This window comes from Octopus bimaculoides, chromosome 25 (genome assembly GCF_046866305.1).
Source record: "Octopus bimaculoides isolate indiv1 chromosome 25, ASM4686630v1, whole genome shotgun sequence".
Taxonomy (NCBI): domain Eukaryota; kingdom Metazoa; phylum Mollusca; class Cephalopoda; order Octopoda; family Octopodidae; genus Octopus; species Octopus bimaculoides.
Window position 1 is genome coordinate 15,945,189 of NC_142952.1, and position 21,473 is coordinate 15,966,661.

General features: G+C 35.4%; 1 protein-coding gene across 6 annotated transcripts in view; it reads left to right on the top strand.

Moving 5' to 3' along the window:
* The window catches only part of LOC106882881 (tubulin epsilon chain), a 67,438-nt gene that overhangs the window by 38,198 nt on the left and 7,767 nt on the right, over nucleotides 1-21,473 (top strand). For 2 of the 6 annotated variants that reach the window (XM_014933707.3, XM_089342268.1), the window contains 5 exons: nucleotides 1,073-1,213; nucleotides 3,339-3,479; nucleotides 13,231-13,405; nucleotides 15,593-15,771; nucleotides 18,468-20,783. In XM_014933707.3, the coding sequence (XP_014789193.1) occupies nucleotides 1,073-1,213; nucleotides 3,339-3,479; nucleotides 13,231-13,405; nucleotides 15,593-15,751 (616 nt within the window). In that variant the 3' untranslated portion in view covers nucleotides 15,752-15,771; nucleotides 18,468-20,783. Of the gene's footprint in view, nucleotides 1-1,072; nucleotides 1,214-3,338; nucleotides 3,480-13,230; nucleotides 13,406-15,592; nucleotides 16,014-18,467; nucleotides 20,784-21,473 lie in introns of those variants that run through there. The other 4 variants (XM_014933717.3, XM_052976226.2, XM_014933699.3 and 1 more) reach the window with 4 other exon arrangements.

A 21,473-nucleotide genomic window follows, 5' to 3' on the forward strand; every position in this document is an offset into this window, starting at 1 on the left:
GTTGACTTTGCCTTTCATCCCTTCAGGATCAATAAATTAAGTACCAGTAAAACACTAGGGTCAATGAAATTGACTAGTCCTTTACCCCAAAATTTCAGGCCTTTTACCTATAGTACAAAGGATTATTATTATTATTCTAAAGGCAGTGAGCTGGTAGAATCATTAGCATACTGGGAAAAATGCTTAGCAGTATTTCGCCTGTCTTTATGCCCTGAGTTCAAATTCTGCTGAGGTCAACTTTGCCTTTCATCCTTTTGGGGTTGATGAATTAAGTACCAGTCAAGGACTGGAATCGATGTGATTGACTTACCTGTTACCTGCAAATTTCAGGCCTTGTGCCTATAGTAGAAAGGATTATTATTATTATTATTAAGAAGACAGTGAAGTAACAGAATGATTAGCATGCCAAACAAAATGCTTAGTAGCATTTTGTCCATCTTAATGTTCTGAGTTCAAATTCCACCAAGGTTGACTTTGCCTTTCATACTTTCGGGGTCGATAAAATAAGTATCAGTGAAACACTGGGGTTGATGTAATTGACTAGACCCTCCCCCAGGATTTCAAGCCTTGTGCCTTCAGTAGAAAGAGTTATTATTACTATTGTTATTATTATTATTATGATTATTAAGGTAGCAAAGCTGGCAGAATTGTTAGTGCACTGGATGAAATGCTTAGCAGTATTTCGCCCATCGCTACATTCTGAGTTCAAATTCCACCAAGGTTGTCTTTGCCTTTCATCCTTTCAAGGTCAAAAAAATAAGTACCAGTTGAACACTGGAGTCAATGTAATCAACTCATCTCCACCTCCCCCAAGCTGCCCTCATGGCAAAAATTTGAAATAATTATCATTTATTATTCAGTGCCCTCAGCCTTCACCTTTGTGGCAAATAAATGAAATCATCATCATTATTATTATTATATGATGATAAACTAAGCCCCAGTTGAGCACTGAGTTTGATGTAACCAATTTGCACCCCTCCACCAAAATTTCAGGCCTTATACTTATAGTAGATTGTTGTTGTTGTTATATAAAAAAAACCTCACATTATTCTTTTTTTTTTTTTTTTGTCAGTTCATCTCGGTTTGAAGGTTTGTTAAATGTTGATTTAAATGAATTAGCCACAAACCTGGTTCCTTACCCAAAACTTCATTACCTTGTGGCCAGTCAAACTCCCCTCTATGCATTAGCTGATGTCAACATTGCTCCACGTCGGTAAGTTAAAACATTTTTTGTCTTGATAATTTTATGCTTATATGTATGCTTTGTGTGTGTGTGTGTGTGTGTGTGTGTGTGTGTGTGTGTGTGTGCATAACTGTAACACAACAACACATAGAATACCAGTAACATCATCGTCATCATCATTTAACATCTGTTTTCCATACTGGCATGGGTTGGATGGTTTGACAGGAGCTGGCAAGCCAGAAGACTTCACCAGGCTTCACTGTCTGTTTTGACATGGTTTTTATGGCTGGATGCCTTTCCTAATGCCAACCACATTACAGAGTGGACTAAGTGCTTTTTACATGGCACCAGCAGATGGATCACCAAGTAACTTACAAGAGAAAGATAGTAACTTGCAAACTTTTCTTTTTATGGAGGCACAGTGACTGTGTAATGCTCACATGCTCGTGAGTTCAAATCTTGTTTAAGCTTTTGCAATGGGATCTTAGATAAACAATCATCTCACACTTTGTGTTAGAAAAATCTTTATTCCCACTTCACAGTTCAAAGTTTAGTGGACAGCCAGGTATGAGAGAAAGTATCAAGCCAAACCTGCAAGTGAAAAAAAATAAATTCTGTTAATTTAGTATTAATATATTCACTCTGGTGTTAATATATTCATTCTGCAAGCTAGTTCAGTTGTTAGAGAATCAGTAAAAATGCTTTGTAGTATTTCTTCTAACACATTACACTCTGAGGTCAGCTTTGCTCTCATGCTTTCAGGGATACTAAAATAAGGATCAGTTGAGCACTGGGAGAAGGGGGGGATGTAATTGACTTGCCCCCTCCCTTAAAATTTCTGGCCTTATGCCAAAATTAACAAAGGAGCAGGAAGAAATATATTCATTCTTAGCACTGTTTGAATGAATGGTTTAAAAGTTTGCTTTGCAACCACAAGATCTTGGGTTCAATTCTACAGCATGACACCTTTGACAAATATCATATCCTATAGCCTCAGATTACCCATAACTTGTGAGTGAAATTAGATATGACATGATATCAAGAAGTTCTACTGTGATGTTTTGAAGCATTCAAGGGAGGACATTCAGCAAAAGCAACCAGATCTATGGAGTGCGAAAAATTCAATTCTTCACAACAACAATGCATCCTGTCACCGAGCTCTCCTCACTTGTGAGTTTCTCACCAAAAACAACATGGTATCACTTCTGCACTAGCCCTATTTGACAGATTTAGCACCTGCAGACTTTCATCTCTTCTCCAAGATAAAAATGCAGCTCAAAGGTTGCTATTTTAACACCATTGTCAAGATCCAGAGTGAATCACAGAAGATCCTTGACTCAATCCAAAAGTGGCCAGAATCCAAAAGTGGCAGGAATGCTGGGACTGGTGTATTGCTATGCAAGTTGACTATTTTGAAGGAGATAATGTTAAAAGTTAGGTAAATAAGCTATTTTTGATTAGACATAATTAGTCTGAGGACTTTTTGATACTACCTCATAGATAGAAATTATATAAAAAAGCCATTGAGTGTGTTGTACCTGAAAAGATACAACCTTGTCACACACAATTTCAGGCTGATTCTGCCTGAGAATGACATTAAGGATACAAGTGTCTGTGGAATTCTTAGTCACTTACATTTTAATACAGGAGCAAGTTATTCAGTTGATCAAATAAATGAATCTTCATTGTCACATGATGGAAATCCACCATCATCACAATATATTCAATGAAATAAATATAGGAAAAAAAAAAATAACTAAAAAAATTTGAGGTGTTAAAAAACATCAATAGTAATCATTGAATAATATTGCTTCAGCAAGTAAGGGGAGGCAACTCCAGGCATGTTTTTGTCATATTGAACTTCAGCACAGCATAATTTCACTGTAATTGATGAAGTAGTATTCATAGCAAAATAGAAATGAAACAACATAGGACTTGATTCATCAGCAAAGCATATATGGAGGTCATAGAATGATTGGGTAAAACTTTTACAGTATTTATTTTCATCCCTCTAGATTCTGAGTTAAAATCTTACATTATATTGCATCTCTTCAAGTTAAGTAAAGATCCATTTACCTTGTGACTAAATCAGAAGAAATCAATTCATCTAAGACAATCTTATTTCTCAACCTTTTTTCTGTATACTTTTTAACAGTCTTGACCAAATGTTCTCTGATGCATTTTCAAAGGACCATCAACTGATAAAAGCTGACCCCAAACACAGTCTTTACCTTGCATGTGCCCTCATGGTGCGAGGAAAAGTGAGTATTTCTGACATGAGAAGAAATATTGAAAGGTGAGTAGTGTGCAACAGTGTAGAACTGTTGTCCCCACTCTGTCTATTCTTTATTATCATTCTTTCAACTCCTGTTTGTAACTGGCTGAGTTAAAAGTGAGGCCATACTCTCAACTATAAAGAAAAAGCTCAATGAAGAGTTAGGCTACCAACAGGCATAGTGCAACCGTGCAAGAAAAGCCTGTTCCCTCAAAACAGTTGTTTTAAAAGATTTTTTTTTTTAAATATTAAAAGTGATTTATGGTGAAGCAAAATTAGAATTGAGTTTACCTTTATTACCTTTTCATAGACTGTATATACCTTAATATTCTAACCATCTTTGAAAATAGTAGCCAATGTAGAAATCTTTCATTTTCTAAATCATCATTTTGGTCAGTTTTATTTTGTCCAGAAAAACACCTAATTTTCCATTTTAAGAACACATGCTGATCAGGTGCTGTAAATTTTGGAAAAATCTCTCACACAAAATGGAATATTTTTGTGTGTTGTGCTCAGTAAATCTGTATACCATTTACGTCTTTAAAAGCCTTCATTTTTATACTCATTATCACAAGTCTAGCTTTCAAAAATAGTTCAATCATTTGAATCATTTCCCATATTTTGCTTTTAAATTCTTTGTTTTTTTGGCTAATTTTAAAAAAAAAACATTTATTTTGAAATGTCAAATAGTAAGCTCTCTACTGGTGTATGTGGATTTTCCTGTACAAGAGTAGCACACAAGGAAATGCTTGTTAACAACAGTACACTTTGTTTATATTTTATTGAAATAGAGAATTACTACTGACTGGTATGACAATATAATCATATTCAAATATGGTAAAATATGTAACATGTTTAATGAGAAATGTAACCCTATTGAAATTTGAAAATTATTGTACCTAATTTGCATGTTTAAGATTTGTATAAATAGATACATACAATTGTTTTAGAAGATACAGCTAAGCTAAATAACCTGCATATCAAGTTTGATTTGTGTACTACTTACACATATTAATTTGTGTACTACTTACACATAATTTAGTTATTATTCAAATATCTTTCTATATTTGTAGGTGAAATTTTTACTGAAAACTGCATTTTCAAGAATTTGTTGTACATGATACACAGTAAATTTTATTTGTCTATGAATTGAAAACTTGTATAAATATCATACCTAATGTATACAACCATTATTGCTACTACAACATACCACAACCACTAATCCTCACTGTTTCTTCTACCACTTCTACTAAAGTGTCTGTAGCTGTGAGCCGATCCCTATTAACAGTACAATAATCCACAGAGTTTGTGCACCCCTCTGGGTTCTGCCATGTTAAATAGATTAGAGATAAATCTCCTCCAAGATAAGACACTGAACCATCAGTGATAGCTCCTGTTGCAGAATGAATTAAATTCAAAACTGCAAGCTAACTAATCATCCACTTGAGGTAGCTTTTGTGTAATCACTCAGCCTGTTAGAAATAACAGCCAAAGCTCTCTCAAATCAAAGAAGACATATTAAAGAAGGTGTATCGAGATACATCATGACTGATATAAAAGCAAATTGGTCATAACCTTTGATCAGAGGTTTCCACTTTCATTGTTTATCTGAGATTGATCAACAGCAAATTATTCATACCTACATATAGCCAAGTAGACTGAACTGCTGACAATTAAGTGTCTTGGTCATAGACACTGTGCTGTGAACTCTATCATATTGTGGTGCCTAATTACAGCTAGATGGACTGGATCCTTAATAGTTAAGTGTCTTGGTCATAGAGACAGTACTGTGAATCATACCGTACTGTGTAACCTACTTACAGCTAGGTAAATTGGATTGTTGATGGTTAAGTATCTGGGATATAGACACAGTACAGTGAACTGTACCACACTGTAGTACCTATGTATTATTAGGTCAGCTGGACTGTTCACAGTTAAGTTCCTTGGTCATAGATACAGTACAATACACTGTAGTACCTACTCAGAGCCAGGTTGACAGGATTGTTGACAGTTCTTTGGCCATGGCCATAACCTGTGACAAGATGTGAACTGCTGACATCTTTGCTGGTCATTCAGTACCCTATCAGCAAATCACAAACTCAAAAGGTTAGGTATTGGATTCCCTATTTAGGAGTCATTGGTTCAAATCTGTTACAGCCCCTTTCATTTTTTTTTTTTTTTGTGTGTGTTTTAGTTGAATATTTTATTCAGCATTACCTCAGTTTATTCAGGTTGTGATGGGTAAGGTACCTGACCTTCTATGAGGAAGGTCACGGAGCTGATCAGCCATCAGTGAACACCTGTGATGGCAATTGACTTTATTGAAGAAGTGTGAAAGATAAATATTGGTTCATCATACTCTTTCTTCCTCCACCTGAGGGCCAAGCTGACTATAGAAGATAAACATCAGGCTAATTGTTCTGCAGAATCACACACCTTTCCTTCCTGGTCTTGTCTTCCATCTCCAACTTTTCATGTGATCTTTAACAAGAACTCCTTATCACAGAACCAAGAATAGTCTCAAAATTTTGTAGGCATTGTCCTTTATCAATTAAATCAGTGGATCCCAAACTTATATTGTCAAGGATCCCTTATACAATTTCCTACAAATATTTCCTACCTATATTTTACAAATAAACTGCACTACTCTACTTTGATAAACCATTAAAGGAAACGCAGATTATTTTACTGAGAAAAATATATTCACATAGAAGTTGATAACTTTATTTTGAAAAAATATACACTATTTCTTTTAAAATTCATATTAAAAGCTCCTTTATCTTGCAAAATTCTAAACATTTTTCATAGAACTCTGAGATTTCTTTGAATGCACTTTTAGAAACACTGGATTAAATTACAAAAACAAATGAACAAGAATTAGCTCAATTGCTGTATTAGTAAATTCTAATTTATGTAAATTCACTGAAAGTGATTTCAAATTTAAATTTTAAAATTCCACCATGACATTAATCTGACACAATGATTAAGAAAGGCATCAATATCACTCCTCTGTGTCACATATCTCCACTCCAGAGCAATCTAAATATTAGTGAAGAGGTTAAATTCTAAAATATCCAAATCTACAGATATGTTGTAATGATGCCATTGGTTACAACAATATGATAGCTCAGTTTGCTTGATGTTATACAACATCTAATTGTTTTATGAACATATAATATATATATATATATATATGTATATGTATAGGTAATATAATACAATAATAATGTTTTTAGTGAGAAGGATGCAATTTATTTTGAGAAAGACTTTTGTCAAAACGTGGCTCTAAATTAGATAAACAAATATGTAACTCCTCATCTACCATCTGTAATCGTTCCCATTTTTTTTACTACATTTCCTTAAGTGCAGAGATACCCAATTCACAAGCATATGATGATCCGAAAAGCAACAGAGTTTTAATGGCTGTAGTAGCTAATCAAGGATATTGTCCCCAAAGGGAAATCCAAAATTCTGACAATTCTGGCACAGAAAATGAGGCTTTGTGCACAGGATCGTTTTTCAAGTCTATTAAACTTTCTTCTTCTGTTAATGTTAATGCAGGGAGTGTACTGTCATATCTTGCGAAAGAATTGATGATCCACTCGTACATTTGATAATCAAGTGATGAAAATAATACAGAGAAGTTTTCTACTGTCTTCTGCACTTCTGACAAAATTTTTAATTTGTTTGGAAAAGCATCTACACATGGGAAGCAATCAAGCTGCAGGTTTTTAACTTTCCTTATCCACAGTTCTAACTTGTTGGTGAAAGACTTATAATGGAAGGAAGGTTTTTATGATACTTTTGGGGAATCTTCTTCTTCCATTATGATTATTCTGTTGAATCAAGGAGCTGGAAATACGAAGAATGAAGTTCTCAGGCGGAGTAAATTCAATAACCGTTTATTTACAGGTGCTTCGTACAAGGGGTTTGCTTTCAGTAACCATCTTCACAGCAATGCGTAGTTAGCCTTCTCTCTCATACACGAGGTTCAATAACCTCTGGAGACAATGCATGTGGTATCACAGCAGAACAAAAGTCTGCTGTGAGCTCCTGGTTTCGAAGTCTTGCTTATATCAGTGTGAGAAGAATGAGAAGGAAAATGTTGTCTTTTCCTTAAATAATGGTTGCAGGTGAGAACTTGTTTTTGTTTCGTGTATGGCAATGGTTGCAGGCAAGATCTCGCTGTTTCAAAATGGCGCTGGCTTCTTTGTGCCTCGCTACAGACTTTATTTTGCCTGTAATTGTAATAATAATCTCATTCGCTCCTTGCAGACTCAAATCTAAAACGTTCAACTTCTCAAAAAGATTGTTGTGAAATGCTACTTCCAGCCACCAATTATCATCGTTAAGAAATTCTAATCTAGAATTTTCAGCATCGAAGAAACATATTATTTCAGTTCGCAAAGATATAAATCAAGAGACCGCTTTTCCTTTCGAGAGCTATCGCACTTCTGTATGAAGCAGTAAACACTTAAAAATCAGAATCCATAGTTTCACATAAGGATGCAAAAAAGTCTGCACCATAGGGAATGCGATTTTATGTAATTCACCACTTTAACAACATTGTCCATTGTTTTCAGGAGACCATCAGGTAGAAATTTTGATGCCAAAACTTTGCGGCAAATCATGCAATGTACAATTTTAACTTGTGAATTTTTTTGTAATGCATGAGCCATGAAGCCATTTTTTCGACCCTGCATGGATGGAGTGCCGTCAGTGCAAACGTTAATACAAGTTTGCCACTGCATCCCTCTCAATACGACATTTGGGTTTACCAGGTTAAAGACATCTCCTCCTGTCATTCTTTCCTTGAAATCACAACAAAAGAAAAACTGACTTATGATTTTACCACCTCTGATGATTCGCAGAAATGAAATTAGTTGAGCTTTGTTGCTGATGTCTGTACATTAATCGATTTGTAAGTCTCACAAGTTTTCGAGTTCATTTTTTGCTTCTGTGAAATGTTCACGAAGCTGATCATCAATGTCTCGCGAAATGTCTTGAATTTTACGAGAAATCATTTGGACAAAGGAATGGTCTTACTTTGTTTAACGGCTTCATCACTAATCATTGTGCCAATGGTGATCTCCAAGGCTGGTAAAATAATGTTTTTGGCATCAGAATGTGGTTTTTTCTTCTTTGCCAAAAGCTGGGCAATCTTGTAACTAGCGATTTGAGCTTTCTCAGGAATTGAGTGAAATTTCTTCAGCCTTTTTAACCGAGTTTTAAAATTATTTTTTAGCATTTCAAAGTATTCTTTTGGTTTGTCCTTATGTTGCAGATGATTTGTTATTAAATGCCATTGAGGTTTCCTTGGAACCATCGCTTCATTTGAGAGTGTTGTTAAACAAATCATACAAGAAGGAACCAAGTTGTCTTTTACTGATAATATAAAACAATATGGGATGTAATTTTCATTGTTTTTGTTTTGATGAGGCGGACTTTTTATTCTGGTGTTCGTCTTGTTTGCTACGATTCTCTTTCTCATTTTTCTGAGGTCTCAAACAAATTTCTCCATGTTTAAAATTAAAATCAATTAAAATTGACATAAAATAATTTATGTAAATTATAAATAAATCTAGGACTAATAAATAATTTACTTATAGACAATCCCAGTTTAAATGCTGAAATGTAATATATTGTAGCAAAACTGCTGTTCATCGTGTAAAGTAATTAATTTATATTCACTGTATTTTACGATTTATATAATTAATTTGTATCTACGCTTGAACTTTGCGAATATTCTTGGATCATTGTTTCCCGAGAATATTTTTCATGGCACTCCAGGAATCTCTCACAGCACACAGTTTGGCAGACAGTGCTCCAGATGGACACACATTTTTGCATCTCTGCATGTTGAATAGTGCGGCAGAGACAGATGATAGACATTATATCACACTATATCAGATGTAGTGTGTGTGGGTGTATGGATGATGCATATGGTGCTTTGTGATTAAGAAGCTCACTTCCCAACCACATGGAATTGGGTTCAGTCTCAACGCATGGCACTACTATAGTCCCAGGCTGACCAAAACCTTTGAATGAATCCAGCAGACAGAAGCTGAAAGAAGCTTGTCATGTGTGTGTGTGCATATGTATGTGTGTGTGTGTGTGTCAAAAACCAGTATTATATTGGGGATTTGTGCTACACCATTACTATTTGTTTTAACATAATTGTTATGTACAATAAATAAAACTTCACTGGGAACTAACTCAGACTTCACCCAACTCTGAACCCTGAACTCACTCAGATTGTTATGATTTATACTTTACTTGAACCAGTCTATCTCTCCCAAGGGGTGTCGTAACTCTCATCACAACATTTCCCCTTTTGAGATTTTGACTACTATGAGAAAGTAGAATTTCTTTTGTTTTTGTTTTTTCTTTCCAGCCCCTCTCCCTCTTTTTTAGCTGTTGTATCTTAATTGTTGCCTGACTTTTAAGGTAGTGTTGTTCATTGCACACAGCACTTTTTCTTTTCATTGTACTAAGCCCTCTTGTTAGCACTCTTGTTTTTCTTTTTTCTTTTTTGGGTTTTTTTTTTTAAACTTAATATCTTTTTCGTTTCGGTATTACTTCCAGATATTCAGTCTGTTTTCGTTTTCTGAAGCTAGTTCTACGGGTTCACTATCTCTCGGTGCTGGCACTTCAAACATATCATACAAGACTTCCATTGATATTACCCTTCATTCTTCTGTATGTCTCATCTTTAAATGGTGTCTCTTATGTTCCAAACATTGTCTTTTAATTAACTACATCATGTTACCTAACTTTTCAATTACACAGTCATCCTCCCAACCTTCTTTACCATTTTTGTAATTTTTAAAATGAACTTTATCTCCCTCAAATGTCTTTCCTCTACATGTATTTTTTCCTGGCGATAATTTATCTATTTTATTTTACATGTGAACATTAACTCTGCTGGTGACTTTCCTAAATTAGTATTTGGATTTTGCGTTATTCTATATACTCTCAAAAATTTCATTAGTGCCTTGTCATTATCTAGCTCATTCCTAGCTTTTCTTAGAGCTCTTTTGAACACGTCGACAAATCTTTCTGCCTGTCCATTTGACATCAGGTGGTAGGGTGGGATAAAGATGTGCTTTATGGTATGTATTTTGCAGAAATTTCTTAATTCATATCTCGTGAATTGTGTTCCATTATCTGAAACTAATGTGTCTGGAACACCATATCGAGCAAATAACTCGAGCACGGACTTTATTGTGGTCTTTGCAGTGGGTATGTTACATCTGCGTACCTCTGGCCACTTTTTATAGCTATCCACAACAATTAAATAGTATGTGCCGTTCAGTGGTTCAGCATAGTCGATATGTATCCTGAACCATGGGCTTTCAGTTGGAGCTGCCCATTTTGCGTAAACCACTTTTTCAATGATTCCACTTTTTTTATCCAATCTGTCCAACTCATCATCTACTTGCTTTATTGCTACAAAAGGCACTTTCCTATTAGGCTTCAACACTCTGAGAGTACTTGCAGAAACATTTTTTTTTTCCATGTGTCCATATTTATTATTGAAATATCACTTCCAGTATCCAATTGAAGTTTACTATGTATTCCATTTATTTTTACGTCTACAAATTTTCTTATTTGGGAGTCGATTTTTGTTTCTGCTGAGAGCACTCTAAGATTTTTAATGTTTGACCTTTATAATTTTGTTCTGCAGTGTGAACTCTTGTGATCAATTCTTTTGCAACTGTAATATTTTTGATTTTTAAATGGACAGTCTTTTCTAAAATGTATGTCCCAACATCCATAACATGGATTAGGACATGGTGCTCTTTTTTGGCTGTACTTTTCCAGTCAGCATATCTGTTTTTTGAGGAATCCTTTTCTTGAATTTTCTACATCGTGTTTCAGGTTTACCATTCCTTTGGCATTCTTCTGCCATAGACTGTAAGGTTAGATTTTAGTTTGCTTGTTCGAATTTAGAAAGAATTCTTGCCCGAATTTCTGTATCTTTGCATGAAAATAAGATACTTGAACATCTCAGGTGTAAGTTCTTTGAGTTTAAAACTTTCACACATCCTGTTGCCTGTTCCTATGTATGTGATAAAATCGTCATTTTTTTTTTTTTTTTTGTATATCTCAACACTCCATTCAAGTGTTAAATAGAGAAGTTTTATCACCAAATATGTTAAACAGTAATTCTGTTTTTTCTTTAAAACAAATTCATTGGGTATTTTGGGCAATATGAAATTACAGTAACGTTCATGCTCTAGCAGAGCTAAATTTCGCAATAACAATCTCACTTTTTTCGTCCGACCATGATTTGCCATCTTGCTTAAAAAACTCGTACCTTCTGTAGTACAATGCAAAAGTTATACCCTTCTCTGGTTTATAACTGAATTCATTAATCAAGTTTGAACTTACCTCATTTTTGGACTTCTTTGAATATAGCTCCAATAATTGCTGTTGTAATTACTGCTGCGATAGTTGCTTCTGCAACTCCTGTTGCTGCTCTTGTTTTTGCTTTTGCAACTGTACTATGGAAGATAATCGGTCTTCCATTATTTAACAAGTTGTATCATGAACAAATTGTTAAATAACCTACGTGAGCTTCGAAAACCTCATAATGTAATTGTTACGTACAATAAATAAGATAATCAGACAACAGTAAAAACAATGTAATGAATTAACAAATCTCTTGTGAACTAACCAACCAACACCTGACTTCACTGCGAACTAACACGAAATTTACTCAACTCCAAACTCTGAACCTTGAACTCACTCAGATTGTTACTATTTATAGTTTATACCGACCAGTCTATCCCTCACAAGGAGGTGTCATAATTCTCATCACAACACTATCAGACTTTACTACTACTATACACAAACATACATAACCACAAATACACACATACACACAAGTAGACAAATACAAACATACAATGACATACACACATTTGTAGATACACACACACACACACATTTCTGAACATCCATCAGCATCAGTATTATCATTTCTTGACCATGCACCCATACCACCAGTGCTAATTTTTAGTTGTAGGCTTTGAACTCATGACCACATGGTCACCAGGCCAATACTTTAATCTTATCATCATTACAAACATTGAAAGTATTGTTTTTCAATTGTTGTTGTTGTTGTTGTTGTTCAGCATCAAGTCAATCATGACTGAGTACACATATATTCAAAGGCCTTCTAACCTTGACCATCCTGTATTTTGAGAAGTCATCTCAGACAACATTAGTCTAAATTCTCTTTTCTTTATTTAAAATGATGATGTGATTTGAGGGAAGTTAGGCTGTTATTCATAGCAGGTCAAGCAACTATGTAGAGAGTCCTGCATTAATTTGTGTAGAAGCAGCAGGAGGAATGTCTGCATCAATGGCCTATTTCTGCTTTCTGGATTTACTTTCACTTTCCATATAAACCAGTTAAGGAACCCTTATTCTGTTGTTCAACCTTCTAGAAATAGCAACGAAATCTCAAGGTCACACTCTAACATCTTTAAAATGGGAAGCTCATATTAGATAATTTAGCAATCCCTAAAAAGACAGCACAGTCACACATGGAGTGCCTTTTGTCAATGGTCTGCTCAATCAGGATTGAGCTGGAGCTAAACAGCAATAACAACTACAATTTCATCTTTCATTCTTCCAAAACAGGTACTAGTAATATACTGGGGTTTGACTCAGCCAACAATATTTGTACCTCACAAAGTGATCATTATTGCAGAGCTTACCTTATTTTAAACATTTCTCTCTCACATTGCTGTTTTTGTTGTAGACTAAAAAGCAAGTTGCAGTTCATCAGTTGGAACAAGGAGGGATGGAAAACCGGTCTGTGTTCTGTTCCACCTGTGGGTCACCCATATTCTTTGTTAACACTAGCAAACAACACTTGCATCCAACAGACATTTGGAGATCTCCGGGACAGATTTATGAAGCTTTACAGACGCAAGGTTTGCTCTCTGGTTTCTGTCTTCTGGGGGGGGGGGGGGGGTGAGTGTGAGTGAGAGAGAGAGAGAAAGAGAGAAATTCTTCTTTCGGTGGTACTGCAGTAGTGTTCTGAAGTATTGTAGATGTATCTAAGTGTTTTGGGTATGGTTTAATATATCGTGGTAAGGGCTGTATGGGAGGAATAGTGTTGTAGTAGTGTTTGGAGTCGCTATGCCCAGTTAGTTTCTCATTTTCAGGAATTGTGCCTCTTTTATGTAATTTAGTTTCTGCAAGAAGAAATGAATGTGTGTAAAGATGAGAAGCTATTATCCACTTTCCCATGCTTGCATGAATCAGATGATAGCTTTGTTAAAGTAGATATTTCTTCCTGTCACCAGACTTCACCTGTTTTCAAGCAAGGTAACATTCTCCAAATCTAATCGGCAACAAGCAGCCTTAACAGAATTTTATGAAGGGCTGCAAACAAACAACTGTTTTTATATGTACTATGACACTTTTGTTTTTTTTTATAATGTGCATGCACTTGTCAAGAGAAAAAGAATACAGACTCACTCTCTCTGACATACACTTATTGCAGTGACATGAAACTTTAGTCATGGCATGTGTAAAGGGCTTCTTCCAGTTTCTGTCTGCTAAATTTTACTCTGAAGATATCAGTCATTCGTGGCTATAGTAGAAGACACCAGCCAAAAGTGTCTTTGCAGTTGGAATGACATGGTTCCAAAGCAAACTTCTTAACCACACAGCCATGTCTGATGAGAATCATTTCCGTCAGGTGCAACGCAACAGATTTGTGGAAAGAGTGTAGACATTTTTAAATCAACCATTGTAACTGACTGCTACTTTATTTTATCGCTCTGGAAAAATAAAAGGCAAAGTTTGAGTTCAGCCAAATTTGAACCTAAAACATAAGGGATTTAACGAAAATCCTCCAAGGTATTTTATCTAACATTCTACCAATTTTGCCACGTTAAAAGATAATGAGTTGAAGCAAAATGGATGATTGGAAAATAAAGATGAAGGTGGTAGTGGTGGTGGTGGTGGTGGTGGTAGCAGTCATAGTGACCATAGTGGTGGCATCTGTGATGGCAGTAGTGGTGACAATAATGATGATGAGAATGCTAACAACAATGTTAACTTTAAAATCTGTTCTAATCAACCCTGTCATGATTGAGAAATGCTAAATTAAAGTTAAAATAATCCACTACCACCACCACCATCCTTACCACACACACCTCTGTGATTTGAGGATACCTGAAATAGAAGAATTTTGAGGATACACTTGAAAGGCATTCTGGAAGACAGGGACTGGTAGAGGTGTGTGTATGTGTGTAATTGTGGTTCTATTTAATACTAGCATTATGTGTGTGTTTCTTTGGTAGTATAAGTTGTTAATGTGTGTATAAAACAATTGATAGTAGTGTGTTGTAGTAGTAGTAGTAGTAGTAGTAGTAGTCACAGTGGTGTTGCATAGTAGTGATGTTCTCTTGTAGTGATTCTAATGGTATAAAGTAGTAATGGTAGTAGTTGTGGTGGTGTCTTGTGTTTTAGCACATGTGTGTGCATGTATGTGTGTAAAATTGTTGGAGGGGGTGGGGGTTATTAATCTAATTTCAAAGAAAACAACTGATTATCCAAGTAATTAGTTTAGTTATTTGTTGGAGTGGATGGGGGAATTGGTAGTGGCTTACAGTGTACATGGTGGGGGAGGGAGAGAGTGACAATGATGTGGATGTACAAGTGTGGGTGATAGGGATAGAGAGACATTCTAAGGATGTAAAGCTATTGTTTAGCCCAAGGTCATCTCTGATCAAGCAGACCTGTGATCCTGTCTTTCTAATGTTGGTCAGAAACCCAGGACCATGTTATTCAGTCCTTTTTTTATGACAGTATAGTGTGATTTGAGAGAGATTTAGCTGCTATTTGTTGCTAGTCAAGCAACCATACAGAGAATCCCTTGTTGACTCAGATTCCCACATGGAATAGTGGGAATCTGAGTAGTGGTGTGGAGTTCTGGGGTAGTCTAGGGTGGTTTGGGCAGGTTCTGGAAGTAATGTAGTCAGGTTACATTCTATTTATTTGTCAACATAATTCTATTCTAATTCTAATATTAATTCATAATTCTATAAATAATGCTATTATTTGTCATCACATCATTTATGTTTTTTTTTGTTTTGTTTTTTTTGCAGGCCCACCTTCACCATTATACTATGGTTGATGGTATGGAACTGCAGGAATTTACTGACAGCTATAACAGTCTTGAAGACATTATTAAAGAATATACTGAGCTGGAGAAACAACTGGAAAACCCTGGTCCTTGTGTACCTCGTCTACAAGTTGTCAGCTAGCTTCCTACCTAAATAGACAGGTTGGTAGCAAGCAAGCAAAACCTACTTTCTAAACTATCTCCTCTGAGAAAATGAAGCAATGTGTTAGAATAGAGAACAATAACATGACAACGCAACAGAGCATCACACAATATTATTACAACACTACAACATGGCAATAGGCAAATCTCCCTTAAATAACATAGCACTGTTTTCCATGTTTCCATCCAAACACAGCATTGTGAATTTGAGTAAAGTTCTTCAAAGATACTGACAAAGCATTGAGGAATGCCATAATAAAATTTAGCCTCAGTTGATCTTTGATGTTTAACACACTGGTGAATAATATTTCTGAATGTGGAAATTTATTCAGTGCAGGATCAGTTGTAATGAAATCTAACTTGTTCCTCCACAACCTCACTTAGCCTGTTTAAAAGCTCTTTGCGGAAAACTTTACCAAGCATTGAGAGCAGTGTGATGCTTTGCTAGTTATTGTAGTTGGACAGGTCCCCTTTCTTCAGCAGTTTTACAATGGTTCCCTCTTGTCCATTCTGTGGAACTCTCTACTCATGCCAGCAGCAATTCGTCAGACTTGTCAGTTCAGCCACTATAGTGCTCCCACTTTTTAAACATTGCATCCAGTCGAATAGCTTTGTTGTTTTTCAACTTTTTGCTTGCTGTTGTTGTCTCTTCGCTCATTATTGGATTTTCATCTACATCCAGAGCTATCTTATCATTTTGTTGATGGAAGTTGTACAGTGCTATCAGTGTCGATTGATTTAATGTTTCTTAAAAGAGTTCTCAAGCCCAGAAAAAAGAAAAAGGTTGGACATTGAACCAGCAACCCATCCCTGTAAAACAGGAATAGTTACAAAACCAAAAGAATGCCTATCGCAAAACCTATGGGAGAAAGATAGCAATAAATGTGATCTAACAATGACAGACTCTAATATGTGTGTGCATGTATGTAAGTGTTATATATATAAATCATCGTCTAACGTCCGTTTTCCAGGCTAGCATGGGTTGGATGATTTGACTGAGGGCTGGAAAACCATATGGCTGCACCAGGCTCAATCTAATCTGGCAGAGTTTCTACAGCTGGATGCCCTTCCTAATGCCAACCACTCCGAGAGTGTAGTGGGTGCTTTTACGTGCCACCGGCACGAGGGCCAGTCTGGCGGTACTGGCAACGGCCATGCTCAAATAGTGTTTTTTACGTGCCACCTGCACAGGAGTCAGTCCAGCAGAACTGGCAACAACCTCGCTCAAATGGTTTGTTCACGTCCACCGGCACAAGTGCCAGTAAGGCGATGCTGGTAACGATCACACTCAAATGGTGCTTTTTACATGCCACCGGCACCAGACAGTTGCTCTGGCAGTGATCCTGCTCAGATGGTGCTGTTAGTGCTCCACTGGCACAGGTGCCAGCCATTGAATTTGGTTCAATTTATATATATATATACATATATACATACATACATATATATATATATATATATATATATATATATATATCATCATCATTTAACATCCATTTTCCATACTGGCATGGGATGGACTGTTTCACAGGATTGCGTCAGACTCTACTGTCAGCTTTGGCTTGGTTTGTATGGGTGGATGCCCTTCTAATGCTAGCCACTTTACAGAGTGTACTGGATGCTGTCTATGTGGCACCAACACCAGTGAAGTCACCAAGTAACTTGGAAGATGAAGACTCCTTAACTGAGATGATGACTGGCATATTGGAGGTGGATTTGTACCAGGTGATGGAAGGTTAAAATTCGATAAAGGGACAAAAACAGATGTCTTGCTGTAGATCATTCATTCAATCAGTAAGAAAGAGAGAGAAAGGCATTGGTGGTAAGGTGCCAGAGCATACCCTCAAGGTATAAGGAGGTGAATGTAAGTGGAGAAGTACAAAGGATTGGACAGGTGAGTGTGTAGGAAGTGCAAAGAGGGGGAGATGAGGAGAAGGGGAATGCAACTAGTGATGAACACAGGTATACAGAGGAGTGGCAGGGGAATGACGGAAGAGAGACAACAAAGTAACATTAGACCGCAGGAGCACAGAGTAGGGATGGTAGTGGAGAGACATGCATAGTGCATGAAGAGATGTAGTATCATTCATCATATATATATATATGTATATATATATATATATATATATATATATATATATATATATATATTGAAAATGCATCTTCAGTTTATATATATATATTGTAAATGTATCTATAGTATATATATATATATATATATATATATATATATATATATATATATATATATATTTATTCCAACACCTCAAATATAAACTTCCCTGAAGATGGAGGCTGGTATTATCCAATGATTTGAACCATCAAGCTCTCCAGAAACAGCTTTTGGACTCATAAAACTCTTATTCAACCCCTTTAATTCCTCATCATTTCTTTTCTGTATAAGTTGAACCTTTTTATAGGTAAACATATGTACAATTTTTTGTATTAAATGCATTTAATATTTTTGCATATCAACTTACCTAACTTGCTTGTCCTTACATATACTCCTCTATCTGCTCAAGTTTAAACCTCTTGAGCACTACAAAGTGTATTCTATGCAGAGAATATCTGTCTCTCATCTATAAACTTGCCATATACATAATGGTCACTGTGAAAGTGACCGTGCTTTAACAGTAAGCTACCAGGTGTAAACCATTTGTTTTATTATCCACTAATCACAACCAATTTCTGATTTCCAGGAGGAAGGTACTGTAAGATGATGGCTAAAATAACACTGGATGTTTCACCAAAAGACATACCTATACTCAGTAGGAAGGATTATATATGTGATCTTTTGGAGAAAATGAACCAATTTGTACATAGAATGCAGTGGAAAGCCTTCTTTGATAAAGATTTTAAACCAAATGACAAACTTGAACATGGTGACCTACTGAGAAGAGTATTCAAATATAGAAGGAACCATCCAACTAACCAACACCTAACCAGATTTGAAGAGGAATTATATAAGACAGTTAAGAACGTGAAGTTCAGGAAGTACCCCAGAAGATGTAATCATCATCATCATCATCGTTTAACGTCCGCTTTCCATGCTAGCATGGGTTGGACGATTTGACTGAGGACTGGTGAAACCGGATGGCAACACCAGGCTCCAGTCTGATTTGGCAGAGTTTCTACAGCTGGATGCCCTTCCTAACGCCAACCACTCAGAGAGTGTAGTGGGTGCTTTTACGTGTCACCCGCACGAAAACGGCCACGCTCGAAATGGTGTCTTTTATGTGCCACCCGCACAAGCCAGTCCAGGGGCACTGGCAACGATCTCGCTCAAAAATCCTACAGGAGCCAGTCAGGCGGTACTGGCAACATCAGCAGAAAATCAGAAAATTACTTGTCGACTTCAAGAAAGCTCCGGGGATACTTGTACCAGCAGACAAAAGATGTAACATTTACATTGTTGATATTGAGTTATATAAGTCTATGATTAGGAAGGAATTACGCAGCAAATATAGACACACTAGTAATGACGTACTAGAAAGAATTAACAATACAGGACTACAAATTGTCAGAGATTTAGCTCTCAAAAACCCCAGATTATGCTTAAGGACCATAAACCTAACTTTCTTATTGACTCCTCAGATTGATTTGTCCTTCTAAATCTGATATAGGCATTATTAGTAAAAAAAATCATTAATAAGGTAATACCCGCCCTTAAGTCTAAAATTAGATTAGCCCAATGCCCAAGAGGTGGTTGGATGGTTTAAGTTTCTAGAAATTAGTAAGAATAGTAAATTCTTGCAACTAGATATAGAGAGCTTTTATGCCTTTATTAACCTGATTGTCCTTAATCAAGCCTGGATTTATAGCATGAAAAATCCAAAATTGTCCTGATGCAAAATAGATATTATACTTGCCGTGTGAGCCACTCTAGTAGATTTTGATGGTAGATTAGATAGGGAGAATGCATTTGATATAGGAATGGGCTCATACGATTCCACACAGTTCACTGACCAAGTCAGAATATATATCTTTTCATTAATCCAATCTTTCTTTCCGGAAGTAACAGGGGGTCTACATAGGGATGATGCCTTATTTTTTCTGGACTGAAGTAGTAAAGTAAAATTAGAAAGGCATGGGAAAAATTGCTTTAAACTTTTTAAAAATTTAGGACTAAACATATTACTATGGGTAAAGATTATTGTAGAGTGAATTTTTTTGATGCTACCTTCTGTCTTGATACTGGATTATTTGAACCATTAGCAAACATACGCATCTAAATACTAACAAAGGAGATGTGAACCACAATGACAAACACCAATTACTGCCAAATCGTAATAAGAGAAATACTTATGATACAGCTAACATGGTAATAATGTCGGTAAATGGAGTCGGGACTGCCTTATATACAAATAAATATGATAAATGCTCATGCAGAGAAAAATTAAAATGTCCATTGATGGATCTCTGTATGAGTACAAATCTTGTATATAAATGTACCATGCACACAAGGGGAGGATCGTATGTTTACATTGGGTAGATGGCTGATTCATTTAAGAATCGTTATCATAACCATGTCGCCAGCTTTAAGACAATCAATAAGAGACGTTCAACATCTTTGGCCAATTTTGTATGGCGACTGAAGGAGGATAGTTAACTTGCTTTGTGATCATGAGTGCACCAAACCTCACGTGTGCATATGCTCACATTTTCACGGATTCTTGTATGAGCAAATTGTACTCGCACTATGCAGCTTGCCCATGGGCATTTATACATCCATATTTGTTAACAGTTATTTTTAATACTCTTCTCTCTGTATTGCATGTTCATTTCTCTTTTTTTCCATCTGTGATTTTATTTTTGATTTTCCTCTTTCTGGCTGCTTTTCTTTCTACAAAACAAGAAGTTACATTGCAGAGTTGTGTCTATTTATCACCTGATGAGATACATCTGCACCTCCGGATGCCCCTGAACCAGTTGTTGAGTGTCCCACTTGTGAGGAAACGATGCTAGATGTGTCGAAACAATTGTCATGATTAATAATAAATTCTCGTATATTCACTCTTCCGTCTTTCATTTGCCATTACGGAAAAATTTGGATAAGTACTGTTTTCACTTTGCTAAAGATTTTCTACTATTTGAAAATAATATGTATTCTTGTTTTTATACTATTCATTTGGTTCTTTATAGATTATTTTAATAGATAACTTATTTAACACTAAATTATTTAGAAGCTATAGTTTCATTTCAACATAATATTAGAACTTCGATTGGAATAGTGTTGATATATTTTCGATTATTTTTGATTAATATTATTTGATTAATTATTAATCTTTATAGTTTATAATATCGTTAAAGTTTTTTAAAATCAAAACTTTGTATATATATATAAAGTTTAACCTTTTATTCTTAATAATTTTTTCTTTCCTAATTTTTTCATTCATAATTTTTTCCATTCATAATTTTTTCATTCATATTTTTTATTATTATGTTTGTAGAAATAAATAATCTTGTATTTTTCTATTATTCAATTCATCTTTAATTATAATTAAATAAACGTCTTTAGCTTTAAATAGTATAGCTTTAACTATTACACCGGTTAAATATGTACTAATTTTATCTTCATTATTATTTTAAACTTAAACTTCGTTCAACTTGTATTTAAAACAATGATAATTTAAAACAATGATAATTTATGTAAGATGTTTTTTGTATATAATATACATGTTATTATAATGGATGAAGGGATGATT